Here is a 14,591-nt window from a genome sequence, read left to right as displayed (position 1 = left end):
AACTTTCTCTTCTCCAGCTGTCAGTGCAGAGACTTTAAAAAAAGCCAACAATGGAGCTATAAAGCATGTTAACATTTTTTTTCAACAATTTTGTATTTACTAATGGCTGTTCAATTGTCCATCTAATTGTTCTCTCATAGTCTATTGTCTATTTTTTTTTGCCAGGGAACACACAACTTGTATGGACACTATCCCTTCTTTCTTTGTTTGGAAGATGAGAGTGGAATGTCATTTGGTGTCTTCCTCATGAACAGCAATGCAATGGGTAAATAACCGTATACAAACTCACACGCAAGTTCGTTTTCCAGAGACTACATTGGGGTGTTGACCCGCTGCCCGTTGTTTAATTCAGCATAAGATATTCATTCATTCATTCATTTTCTACCGCTTATCCTCACGAGGGTCGAGGGGGTGCTGGAGCTTATCCCAGCTGTCTTTGGGCAAGAAGCGGAGTACACCCTGGACTGGTCGCCAGCCAATCACAGGGCACATATAGACAAACAACCATTCACACTCACATTCATACCTATGGACAATTTGGAGTTGCCAATTAACCTAACATGCATGTTTCTGGAATATGGGAGGAAACTAGAGTAGCATATATAAGATATATTATTAGATATTACACTACAGTAGTAGTGTAGTGTAGTAGTGGTAATTCAATACTCATAAATGGCATATCTTTGTAGTTTGAGCATAGAAAACCAGTTTCTGACTTTGCAATTGCAAATACTGGTTTTAACATTATTAGAGCATGGAATAACATCCCTATGTTCACTGTTATCCTCCTATTATTCTTAATTTACATCACAGTGCATCGTATCACTGCAGTGCCATAACAGATGGCAGCCGCTAGCTGTTACAACAAGCTCCCGAGCTAACTAGTTAGCCTCTCCAATTTACTTATTCTATACTTAAGAAAGTGTTTAAAATGGAGTAGGGTTGAAGGGTAAAGATGCAAAAAATTACCACTTCCACACTAAACGAGAGGAGAAGCTTTTATTTGTCCACGTTTTATTTACTTATATATAGTATAATGCTTAAAATTCTAAATTGTGGAATTTGTACCAATTTTCAGAAGTGACTTTGCAACCTGCTCCTGCTGTGACGTACAGAACAATTGGAGGAATCTTGGACTTTTATATATTTTTTGGAGCTACACCAGAGCAAGTTGTGCAGGAGTTCCTTGAGGTGTTGCATGCGTCTTTTAAATGTAGTTTGCATGTATTTAGCACAGCATATTCATTTGTTTTGAAACAGTTCAGCATAATATTGTATATTGACTATGTCATAACAATTGTGCTCTTAGCTTATTGGCAGGCCTGTTATTCCGCCCTACTGGTCACTGGGATTCCAGCTTTCCAGGTGGGACTACGGTAACCTGACTGAGGTTAAGGCAACCGTGGAAAGGAACCGTGCAGTGGAGCTTCCATACGTAAGATGATTTCAGACATCCAGTACCTTTTATGTTTAATAAGCTTGTGTCAAAATGTTTGCTTGTCAGTAGCAGAAATACAAAATACAGTCAATATAACTGAATTTTGGTTAAGTTAACCATATTTATTATTTTTTGTGATTTATTTAGCATACTTTACGAAGAAATCTAACTTTGCTGCAGAACTGTAGTGTGCTTTGCAAAGTTGTGTTCAATGATTGTGGCAGCTCATGAAGCCTTCATCACATCTGTGACCCTAATCAGGACAAGTAGTATAGAATATAAATAGATGGATAATTAATCTGAATTTTTAGCCTTAAGTTCATACATCTGGATACAATTTTAATTTTTGCTATTCATCACAACTGAATTCTGAAGGATCTCTGATTGGTATAAGCCTGCTGTGCTTATGCATTATGATTATGGGGATTATAGGTTTTCTTTACAGGCACCTGGATAAAGCTTTCAGTAAATAGAACCAGTAGTTCATGTAGTGCGACCTGTGTTACATTTGAACACTTTAAAACCTTCTTGTCTCTTGTTTCATAGGCTTGACATGTAACACTATCTGGGTAGGCGTGATATGCAGGGGGAAGTGGCAGTCAGAGCGATGGGAATGGCCTTTAGCTTGGACGGGGCAATTCAGCTTCCTGCCAAATAACGGAATGTCTGTTGGGCTCTATAGGTTCAATCCCAAGAGCACTATTTTTCAAGTGTAACTGAATGTTAATGCTGATCAAAGATCAATCAACCAAGTTCCTTTCATGATCTCATTCATCCTCATCTGAATGTGAAACCTACTCCAGACGCTCTCTCCTTTTGCGGGATGATAAATACCAACTTTGGTTGACATTTTCTTGGAAATGTGTCTCTCTGCTTATCTCCATACGAGCCAACAGTCACTCTGCAAACATGCACTGATGTTTGACACTCGTTTTATTGGTTAATTACTAAAATAAACTCCCAATTCTAACCTTTAAACTCACTATGCTCATAAATATGTTTCACAAGAGAGTGTTGCTGGGAGTCGGCTTATCTATTTATCAAATACAAACAACAAACCACACTGATAGTGGGCAATCTTTCTCTGATATCAAAGATTTTAGGAGGCAGATGCTTCCTCTTCTGCCACAGGGCACATTTATGACAACCTTTTGATAAAACATCAGAGAGTTGATTGGAAACGTGATCCCAATTGACTTGAAGTTGTTTATTTTTCTAAAACCGACTTAACTGAACTCAAGATTAATTCATTTGCAGAAAGTCAGCTGAGCTATGATGGGTGTACAGCATATTGTGTCAGTGTCATTTTTTCTGTAAACCAAGATGTTCTTAGGATACTTTTACAACTAGGCCATTCTTGTCAACATTTGCATTCTAACGTAAGACAAATGTTCTGGAAAAATAACAGAAAATAAGGTAAATTCTGATCTTACAATTTCTACAAGCACATACCAGAGGTGTGCGAAAGTCAATGTTTTGCAAGTGTCAAGTCTCAAAAGTTCCAGTCCAGGTCAAGACAGACAGTTCAATTCAAATCCAAAGTCATTTGGATTTCACAAATGACATTTTTGAGTCATAAACAATATTTAGTGTTTATCAAATAAAGAGTAAAGATACGGGAACACTGTTAAAACTGCAGAGCACTGAGGAAGAAAGTGCAGAATACATTAGTTTATTGGTGAAAACGGGTATAAAAATGGGCTACATTGGTATTTTTTCTCATATCTTTGTGTTTGTTAATTTCCCCCAAGTTTTTACTTTGTTCTTCCCAGCATCGTATAATACAAAAGCAAAAATCTTACAAAATTTGGAGATACGTGCTGTCATTGGACAGCAATAACATGTGATATTTATTACATGAACATGTATAAAAAGTGGTGACAATCTAATTGACGCTAGCATATTTTAAATGACTGTCTTCTCACAGGAAATCCAGTATACTGACATTGACTACATGGAGGATAAGAAAGACTTCACCTATGACAAAGTCAAGTTCAGTGAGCTGCCTCAGTTCGCTGACTATCTTCACGAGAAGGGACAGAAATACATCCTCATTCTGGTAGGAAAATTGCACTCAATGTAATATGGAAATGTTATCAACTGTATTGAAATACACAAATACACAACCGGGAATATCTTAGTTGGGAAGGTTGGTAAAATTAGCAAACATCAGAGATAATATGTGATTGATTAAGCCTACGAGTTCACTGACACTGACAACAAAAAGATACATTTTTTTGTCTTTTTTTTGTATTTGATTTTGTGTAGGAATTATTTATTTTTTTACCAAAAAGAGGGGTTGCCTTCTCACTAATTCACTAGTCATTAATGAAACAATGAAATGTCAAGTATAATAACAGTTATAAGTGTTTTGACTATGATGAAAACCAATTTATCCTGTTTTTATATGCCATTCTTCACCAAACTTATTATGTTTAATGGTATGTTTACCCTTACAAGTGTGTGTCTGTTTCACCAAGGATCCTGCTATAGCCACCAGTAAGAGAGTCGGGGATGCCCCATATGAGTCCTTTGATCGCGGGACTGAGAAGAATGCATGGGTCACTGAATCAGATGGGAAAACTCCTCTACTGGGAGAGGTGAGGCAAATGAATGCTTGGACATTAAACGTTTAGTGGGCCTGTAATTGGGGTCTTATCTGCATTCAATACTAATATTATGCTCACTTTAACAGTCACATAGATTAGGAGGTCATTAAGATACATTACTCTTTGTTCCGTAAACAAACACAACCTAAACAAAGGGCATTGGTATGAGACAATGTGTGTACTGTATGTAGAGTTCTTGATTGTATCTAAGTTCTAAGTTCTGGGCTGGCTGCACGGTGTGTGAGTGGTTAGTGCGCAGGCCACAAAGCAGTTTGATTCCCTGCTCAGTCATCTCTGTGGAGTTTGCATGTTCTCCCTGTGCATGCCTGGGTTTTCCAACTTCCTCCCACATTCCAAAAATGTTAACTGGCGACTCCAAATTGTCCATAGGTATGATTGTGAGTGTGAATGGTTGTTTGTCTATATGTGCCCTGTGATTGGCTGGCCACCAGTCCAGGGTGGACCCCGCCTCTTGCCCGAAGACAGCTGGGATAGGCTCCACCATGCCCGTGACCCTTGTGAGGATAAGCGGTATAGAAAATGAATGGATTTCCAAGTTCAGTTAGAAAGCCTCACTGTTCCTGCCCCATATTTGCACGCTTGGAAAAATTACAGCACTCCTGAGCAGGATTTTTAGCAAATCTTGTCAAAAGCAGAGTATTTTCCTTAACCTTCAGTGTACCAACAGTAAATGCCTTATTTTGTGGCATAGATAACCAAAGGACAATCATAGTTCATTCATTCATTCATTCATTTTCTACCGCTTATCCTCTCGAGGGTGCTGGAGCCTATCCCAGCTGTCTTTGGGCGAGAGGCGGGGCACACCTTGGATTGGTGGCCAGCCAATCACAGGGCACATATAGACAAACAACCATTCACACTCATATTCATACCTATGGACAATTTGGAGTCGCCAATTAACCTAGCATGTTTTTGGAATGTGGGAGGAAACCGGAGTACTCGGAGAAAACCCACACATGCACGGGGAGAACATGCAAACTCCACACAGAGATGGCCGAGGGTGGAATTAAACCCCAGTTTCCTACAATCATAATTCTCTACCTAAAAGCTTGCACAAATTATTTTTAGTAAAACAACTAACCTAAGAACAAAACTCACCTTCTGTATAAAATGCGAACTTAAAAAAACGTAGATAATTCAGATCTCTAATACATGAAATCTAAGAGTGCCGGTCAGCAGAATGGCCGAGCGGCTCACACTGTTGCCCCACTCTGGGTTGTGACCGAGCACAGGCTAAACCACATAGTAAATGGATAGATGGATTAAATGTGTACTGAAAGTCTGTAGACTGTTTTGAGCCTCCGTATTAAATAATAGGTCACCAATTAAATAAGAGTATTTGCACTAACGCAGATGTCAGGGTGACTCGTTGGTCCCAATTTCCATCAAACCATAACACTCTCTAATGGAAGTTCAAGCCCCTGGAGTGCTATTTTTTCTCTTTCTGCCCGCACAGCTTGTATTTAAAAGGCTCTCTCCTGCTGTGAAGGTTGGATATGTGAGGGATAAACTTGTGCTGGTCTTATGCTTTTACAGCCTTGTTTTGATTATGCACGCGATTAGGTCCAATCCCAGTGCTAATCGCCTTTTCATGCTGCTTATAACAGGTCAAACATATGCATTGATTCCACATTAGTATTTAATCTTAAAATGTTCTGCATCACTGCATCACAAATTAAGTGTGTACTCAAGAGAGAGAAAGAAAGATAGCACTTTATGTGCAATTGTGCCTTGCTGTTTGTTGATTATGTCCGTGTAGGCTTTTTATCTGTGATGATTATGGAGGCTTGTTTATTTTCATTTGAATGTGTATGTTGTAATTATGAGAGTTGTGGGCTTCTTTCTAAAATTCTGCATTGGCTTTGCTGCTGAAAAGACCACAAGACGTTTTGAGGAAGTTACTTCCAAAACTTAATTTGAAAGTACAGTTGTCACTCTCCACAAATTTCACAGCTTCACTCTATCATGTTTTTTTCACAAATATATTAATTCATAAATCATGCTATTTTGCGGTTGAGTACAGTCTATTGTTAGTACAAAATACGTTTAATTAAGCAAAAAAAATTTTTGCGTAAATTAAGCATTTTCAAGCATATAAGCAAACGACTAAATGAACTAAAATCCAAATGTAAGGCATTCAAAAGATGCATTGAAAGACCTGGGAAATATGCAGTATTCTATCCTGGTCACTCTGTGTCTGTAGAATAATTGTAGTAATCGGTGAGACAGATCAGATTTTTATTTCAATCTTGAAATACCTCACAACAGGCACAAATATCCCTAATGAGTGGTTAGCGCACAGACCTCCCAGCTAGGAGACCAGGGTTCCACCCTCGGCCATCTCTGTGTGGAGGTTGCATGCGTGGGTTTACTCCGGGTACTCCGGTTTCCTCCCACATTCCAAAAACATGCTAGGTTAATTGGCGACTCCAAATTGTCCATAGGTATGAATGTGAGTGTGAATGGTTGTTTGTCTATATGTGCCCTGTTATTGGCTGGCCACCAGTCCAGGGTGTACCCCGCCTCTCGCCCGAAGACAGCTGGGATAGGCTCCAGCACCCCCCGCGACCCTCGTGAGGAAAAGCGGTAGAAAATGAATGAATGAATGAAAAACACTGGCTACTTTAACCCTCTCAAAGCTGAAACTCAACTCGAACCCTCAACGTCACTTTCTGTCCAACAACTTTCAACACATTTATAGTAACACACCCAAGCACACATCTTATTTATGTCTTATTTTGTGTATTATATTGGGTATTTCGGGTACTTTTGAATATAGCTAAAGGGGTGTAATTTCAGTTCAAGAGGGCTCTAATAATGTTAAAATTGTATTTAGAAGGAAACAGGTTTTTTATGCTCTAGCTACCAAGATATTCCATTTCTGTATAAGGAAATTCACTTATCACTGTCGAGTCTAGAAACAACCGGAGATTACTGTCATTGTATATTAAATTTTCTCCGTTACTTTCACCAAAACAATCACTGAATTCTTACAAATGACATTTAACTTTAATATTATGATGGCTTTTAACTGAACAACATTGACAAAACAAAACATTATATGTGATGCTAGTCTTAATAGGGAATATGTTTACATTTTTCTGTGTACATTTTATGCAGAGCTCCTCCATTTTCAAGGACTAAATAATATATTGAGATTTTTTTTTGACTCAATTGCTGCCTGACTCACAATGAATTGTACAATTGTGATCGCTATATGATGGAATTTTCTTTTTGTAGTTTAAGACACAAAAACTGCTGTTTATTCCAAACTATTTCTACTTCTCTCAGGTCTGGCCAGGCGAGACAGTATTTCCAGACTACACTAGCCAAAATTGCATCGACTGGTGGGTTGATGAGTACGAACGATTCTATCAGGAGATCAAACATGATGCCCTTTGGATAGTGAGTTTTTTTGTTTTTTTTTTAGTATAACAATATCGACAATATACATACCGTATTTTACAAACTATAAGTCACACTTTTTTTCATAGGTTGGCTGTTCCTATGACTTATACTCCTAGTCCTTTACCATTCAATATTTAAACCGTCAATGTTAGACAACTGAGACAACTGAGAACTACAGAACACAAATGCCCCTCAAAAGAAAATCATATTATATATTGCAACTGAAAACAGTAATCGAGCAGGAGAGAGAACATTTGTAGTAAGTGAGAAACTTGTTAGAGACTGGCATAAGAAGAAAACAAAACAGTTACTGTACTTAAAACTGTTTGTTATGTATATTGTTATAACACTGGACACATTTTCTGTTTATGTTTATTTTTCATGTAGCTGAATAACCATTGTGTTAGCATATCTTACACCTATTCAGCCTGTTCTCTATTATTTTATTAATGTTGGAACTTGCCTTCCAAGATAACGTAATGTCTGTTTTGGTCAAGTAGTTAGCAAAATAAATTACCCCCCCAAAATTGTGACTTATACTCCAGTGCGACTTATGTATGTTTTTTTTCTAATTGTGCATTTTTGGCCTTGTGCGACTTATACTCCGGAGCGACTTATAGTTCTGTAAATACGGTATTTGTATCTTGCCATTTATAATTGTAATGATTTATTACATTTGAGCTAGATTAAATACATTGGACTTGTCTTGGTTGTAGGACATGAATGAGGTGGCTAATTTCAAGAAAGGATCAACTAAGGGATGTGCTGATAACAACCTCAACTATCCTCCCTACACTCCAAGTAACACATTATATTCAACTTCATCAAATACTTCAAATATGTGTCCTTGTCTTGGTGATGTGAAGTGTATTGCACTCTATGAACCATTTAGTACATACAATACCTGTAATGTAAATAACTTTCATTGAGTACAAATGGTATGCTCAAATAAGTCAGTGAGCAAAATATATGTCTAAATTTGTGAGGAACAAATGTTTATTACTGATAATTCACTCACATCATGTCTGTATAACTTCATAACTAGAGAAAACAGCATTTTGATAACTCTTAGTCCTTTTTTTTTTTACCTTCACCACCCTTCCTCTCCCACTGTGGCCTAGAGATGTTTTTGTTTGTGTGTTTTTACTAAATGCTGCTACTTTTTTTACCATCCTCTTTGTACCTACTATAATCCTTTCCACCAACAGAAATTCTGGATAAAGTGATGTACAGTAAGACTCTGTGTATGGATGCCAAGCAGGCCTGGGGGAACCACTATGATGCCCACAGTCTCTATGGCTACTCAATGGTGCTGGCTACTGAAAAGTGAGTACGGAATTAGTGTTGGAAGTATTTTGCCAACGTGTGCTTTGGAAGCCAACTTGCTGACATTCATTTAATGTTAAGAGAAATTAGAAGGAAAAAAATATGCAACAGAATTTCAAAAATATTAGCTTGCACATGTTGTTGTTTTTTTTTTGGTAATTTAGACACTAGAATTAATGAGAGGGAAAAAAGACCCCAGACAAATGTGACGATTCAGTGAAGCATATTGACTTTAAAATTATGGTTGTGACTCCTGTAGACCAATTGCAAATTGGGTCCCATTTCTTAACTGTAGAATATACCTTTAATGAGCTCTCAAAGTTTGTTAAAAGATTTTGCATCTGGGTCAGCACTGTAGTGAACCAATTAGGAGTCATCAATGTAACTGGATTGTAGTAATAAATATACCTCATAAAACTGGCTTAGATTATAGTGTGTCTATCGTTTACAAATGCACCTAAAATGCCCAAACACTCCACACACAGAAATAATATATAACAAAAACACACACCATAAAACACATGCATCAGGAAAATAAAAAAAATGAACAATGCTGTAATTGTATCAACGGTGTATGACCAAAAACAACTGAAAAAGAAAAATGCTGAACATGCCAACAATTTTCCACTGCACAGAAAGCTTTCTGGATCTTCCAGATTCTGCAGCTCTTTCTGCAGTGTTTCCAAACAGGCTGTTTATTCATCATCATTTGTGTTTGTGTGTCTTATACTGACAACTGTTTTATTTCACATTCTCTCCTGTCCTTTGGCCCCTTTTTAATGTTTTCAACCTTTTGCTGTTTCTCCTTGTTCCACAGAGCTCTGCAGCATGTGTTTGGAAGGAACCGTACACTGATGCTGACCCGCTCCTCCTTTCCAGGTGTGGGAAAATATTCGGGTCACTGGCTGGGGGACAATGCTGCCAACTGGAACGACATAAAATGGGCCATTCCTGGCATGCTTGAGTTTGGTCTGTTTGGGATTCCTTATGTGAGTTTTCTCTGAAGGGCAAATACTGCTCTTATGGTGTTTTAAGTATGAGATGCCTTATGATATGATAGAAACCTGTGAATCTCCAGGGGACTAGAAACAAGTAGAACACATTTATGCACAGCAATGGGCCTCATTTTTATGTCATTATTATTTTGACAATATAATAATAAATAATCAATACAATATTATAATAAACTCTGAAAGGTATGGAATATGAAGATTACTTTTAAACTGGATCAAAAGCTACTGAGCTAACAGGAAGCAATATGTAAAGCTAGGAGAACACATATCTGCAAGTTTAAATATTATGTGTGGAGTACCCCAGGGGTCAATACTTGGACCAAAACTGTTCATCTTGTACATCAATGACATTTGCAAAGCCACGAAAGACTTAAAGCTGGTATTATTTGCGAACGATATCACCGCCTTTCGTTCCGGAGGAAGCACAGAAAAAAAATCATTAAAAAGGTCAGAAGAATTTGTCATATTACATGAATGGTTTGATTATAATAGGTTGTCCTTGAACCCAAGTAAAGCTAAAATCATGCTGTTTGGTACCAGTAGAAAACATACGGATGGGCAAGTACAAAAAAAAAAAAACACACACACACAAAATCATACCAGGAAGGCAGGAAGTGAACAAATATAACAGTAACAGATTTAAAAGTAAGAGATGGAGGGGTAGGATTTAATAAGCTTTGCTTCTTCCTACTCCTTTTGGACATGTGCAACTGTGAATTGATTATGTGATGCATTCCATTGTAACCTGATGCATGTTCAAATAAAATTAAACCACTACCATTACCATTTGCCTCTTGATAAGAAAAAAAAACCAACATGTAGCTATAATTGAAGTACAACCCAAGTACAACTAACTGTGAACCCTGCCAGCAGAGTAATGGACATAACAAGAAGTTATGTTTACACATCACAGAGGCTGAGCCAGAGGCAATAAAAATGATTTGATGCATGTTTCATTTTAGTTTCGCAAGTGTTCAGACATACAAGTGTGCTTGTATGAGATCCATGAATAGGCAGAAAGAACACCGGTTCTCACCTTTGACACACACACACACGCACACATACATACATGGTTCGTGATGCGACTATAAACAGACAAAGAGAAAAAGTAAGGGAGAGAACTGGAATTTAGATCGATTCCCTCCCACTGAGTTTGTTGCAAAATGTGACCAAGAGTAAACAATTGAAAGCAAGAAGTCTCTAAGGAATGGCCTTTGACTGAAAGACTTACATTGTACAATCATTGTAAATAAAGATCACAGTAAATAAAGATCTACTGTCTGTCAATACCTGAGCTGACATCAAACCACAAACATGTAGACTGTTTAAGACATAACTATCCTATTTTCACACTTTTTTTGAGACAGTTTTACACAGCTTTAATACTACAATACACATAATCTGTTGTCAGTAATGTCAAGTTTTTGTCCCTTTATATGCTTCAGATTGGAGCTGACATCTGTGGATTTTTTGATGACTGCAGTGAAGAGTTATGTCGTCGATGGATGCAAGTCGGGGCTTTCTATCCCTTCAGCCGTAACCACAATGCTCAGGGCTACCGGGTACGTGTCAATTCAATATGTGCTATATAGCTTCAATGCAATGGTGTGGAAGATAATGAAATATAGAGGCGAGCTGGTCATTGATTGACCATTGTACTGCTGCGGCTTAAAAGCAATCGCTCATCAATCTCAGGAAAAAAAAAAGTATAATGAAACTTTGGTCAAAAGGTGAAAACCATTTTTCCCATGGAAATTGAATTATTCAGTTCCAAGGTCAAACTGTTGCCACGATAAAATCTTTATTAACTGTACTGGCAGTGTTTTAAGTAATATTAACAATACTATCTTTAAGCGTGATAACGCTACACAATAATAGTATTCCAAGATAATAGTAATCTAAATATAATTTAATCCATGAGTTACAGTTTTTGTGATGGCGAAGTTTGGGTTTTTATAAGATGCAAACTGGATGTTGATGGATAGATAGATGTTTTCAGACGTTTCCTTCATTACTCATACTTGTACTCATACAGATGTTTCTCAGATGTATTTACTCATGGTGTTCTATCTAATGTCTGTGGTGGAAGACTTTGAATATGCTGCCATATAACACTGTCTAAATACTGTATTTAGATAGAGGTAGACAGAATCGTTAAACAGCATTATCAAGACAGAGCCTTTACCATTTTTTTCCTGAAGAAGGGTATAGACCATGGGTGGGCAAACTACGGCCCGGGGGCCACATCCGGCCCGCCAAGTGTTTGAATACGGCCCGCCCAATCTTTCCAAAGTATTTCATTTAAACTCAACATACAACCTGGCATCATGGCCTGAGCCAACCTTTTGATGGTTTTATCAATTTCGTTTTTTGACATGGTTTGTTGTTTACAAAGTGCTCCTGAAAAAAAAGACACAAGCACATAATAATAATAATAATAATAATAATAATAATAATAATAATAATAATAATAATAATAATAATAATAATAATAATAATAATAATAATAATAATAATAATAATAATAATAATTATTATTATTATTATTATTATTATTATTATTAGATTATTATAATAATTATTAGAACTATTGTGATTATTATATTAATGCTAATTATTATATTAATTATATATAATATTATTGTTATATTTGCAAATTTTACATAATAATAATATAATAATTATTATTTTAATTTTATTGTAATTATTATAATATTTTATTATTTTAAAAATATTTAAATATAAATATAAAATAATAAATAATAATAGCAGATTGCATGACAATTTTACAGATACAATAATACCAGGTGGACTGTTACGTGTAAAATATATAGTCTGTCCCCTCTGTAAATTTTGTCATATCAATGCGGCCCGCGAGTCAAAAAGTTTGCCCACCCCTGGTATAGACAGTCACAAAGTATGCAATGGTGACCCCAAATTTAAGATGAAGTGGTAAATAATTATGAATAAGCTTGATTATGACTTGAATTTCACAAACGGAACAATGTTTAATGCCACAGAGTCATGGGAAAACGACCCAATGAGCCAAGAGCGTTGTTTTTATTGACATCAAACACTGATTATTCCAGATGAGAACAAATGACTGGGGAGAAAAATCAGACCCTTAGTGTTGAACAGCATGAAAATGAAGGCTCCGGCAGTAGACATGTGGCATTTCCATGCTCATCAGCGTTACAAAGATAGAATGGTTATAAATGGAATCTGTGTGTGTGTGTGTGTATGTGTGTGTGTGTGCACCAGAAAAAGGGTTTTACAATATTTGCTGTAGGATAGGGAGATGAACATGGTGAATTTGAAAAACTATTTCAACAAAATGAGACACCTAATACAGCATGTGAGCGTTGCTTAAAGCAAATCTTGGTTCTCAAACTCCGGCTCGGTAAACCAACATACACACACTCATACACACTTGCGATCAGAGGTAGCAAAAGTGGATTAGCTGAGAAAAGAACGACAGACAGACAACACAACATAACCACAAGAAGTGACTATTTTAATACATTTAGTTCCATTTTCAGTGTCGATAGCCACATTAAGCTCATTGATGGTAAAATGTGCCAAAACAGCACAAATTCTAATGTGTGATTATCATACCACTAAGCCACTATATCCCAGTTTTAAACCCTACATTATTCCAAAATACACCTTCCATGGACTTGCATTTGCTTTCAAAGAAACACCCCCAAAAAAACAGAAGTGTCAGGCTTTTGCTCATCAACTCAATCCCTGTAATCGATGTTGTCTGCAGCCTCAGGATCCAGCTGCATATGGCGCAGGCTCAACCCTGGTGGAGAGCTCCAAACACTACCTGAGGATTCGTTACACACTGCTGCCATACCTCTACACACTCTTCTTCAAAGCCAGCACCACAGGGGAGACCGTTGTGCGTCCCCTGATGCATGAGTAAGTCTTTCTGAATATTGTGAGTATACTGCCAAAATCTCGAGACACAAGTGCCATGTTTTTTTTTAAGGTATTCAAGGGAAATACCTTTTTCATTCATCAGACTGTTTTTTTAGTTTTACTTTTTTGTTTTACATAATAATAATAATATAACTGTACGTATATATCAATGCCAGTATTGTGTTTAGGAGTGGTCACATTGTATTAGTTTTTATTATATTGTATTATTTATTATTATATTGTATTATTTATTATTGTATTATTTATTATTATATTATTAATTCATTCATTTTCTACCGCTTTTCCTCATGAGGGTCGCGGGTGTGCTGGTACACCCTGGACTGGTGGCCAACCAATCACAGGGCACATATAGACAAACAACCATTCACACTCACATTCATACCTATGGACAATTTGGAGTCGCCAATTAACCTAGCATGTTTTTGGAATGTGGATGTGGGAGGAAGTTGGAAAACCCAGGCATGCACAGGGGGAACATGCAAACTCCACACAGAGATGGCCGAGGGTGGAATTGAACCCTGGTCTCCTAGCTGTGAGGTCTGCGCGCTAACCACACGATCGCCGTGCCGCCCTATTATTATATTATATTATTATTTTTTAATTATTATTTTTATTTTATACTTTTTTAAGCTTATGTAATTCACTGTCTCTCCTAAGGTTCCATTCCGACAAAGCCACCTGGGATGTTGACCGTCAGTTTCTGTGGGGGAAATACCTAATGATCACGCCTGTACTCGACCCGGTCAGTTGGCACACACAAACTATTCCCAAACACACCATTAAGTGCTACATTCCACCCTTTTTGAGATCCAAATGTACTACTTGATTTGT

At 37.1% G+C, this 14,591-nt stretch overlaps 1 protein-coding gene across 1 annotated transcript in view; it reads left to right on the top strand.

Annotated features, from left to right (window-relative positions):
- si (sucrase-isomaltase) overlaps positions 1–14,591 on the top strand; it is a 60,209-nt gene that overhangs the window by 7,005 nt on the left and 38,613 nt on the right. The window contains exons 8-19 of the mRNA XM_058080372.2: positions 166–265; positions 1,079–1,191; positions 1,310–1,435; positions 3,366–3,497; positions 3,919–4,038; positions 7,360–7,473; positions 8,193–8,277; positions 8,685–8,802; positions 9,620–9,791; positions 11,261–11,377; positions 13,585–13,739; positions 14,418–14,502. Coding sequence (XP_057936355.2) covers positions 166–265; positions 1,079–1,191; positions 1,310–1,435; positions 3,366–3,497; positions 3,919–4,038; positions 7,360–7,473; positions 8,193–8,277; positions 8,685–8,802; positions 9,620–9,791; positions 11,261–11,377; positions 13,585–13,739; positions 14,418–14,502 — 1,437 coding nt within the window. The remainder of the gene's footprint in view (positions 1–165; positions 266–1,078; positions 1,192–1,309; positions 1,436–3,365; positions 3,498–3,918; positions 4,039–7,359; positions 7,474–8,192; positions 8,278–8,684; positions 8,803–9,619; positions 9,792–11,260; positions 11,378–13,584; positions 13,740–14,417; positions 14,503–14,591) is intronic.

Source organism: Doryrhamphus excisus, linkage group LG8, assembly GCF_037039965.1.
Source record: "Doryrhamphus excisus strain RoL-2023G ecotype Guam linkage group LG8, RoL_Dexc_Guam_v1.1, whole genome shotgun sequence".
Taxonomy (NCBI): Eukaryota; Metazoa; Chordata; class Actinopteri; order Syngnathiformes; family Syngnathidae; genus Doryrhamphus; species Doryrhamphus excisus.
The sequence above is the reverse complement of the archived record's forward strand: the minus strand, read 5'-3'. Positions and strand labels throughout refer to the sequence as shown.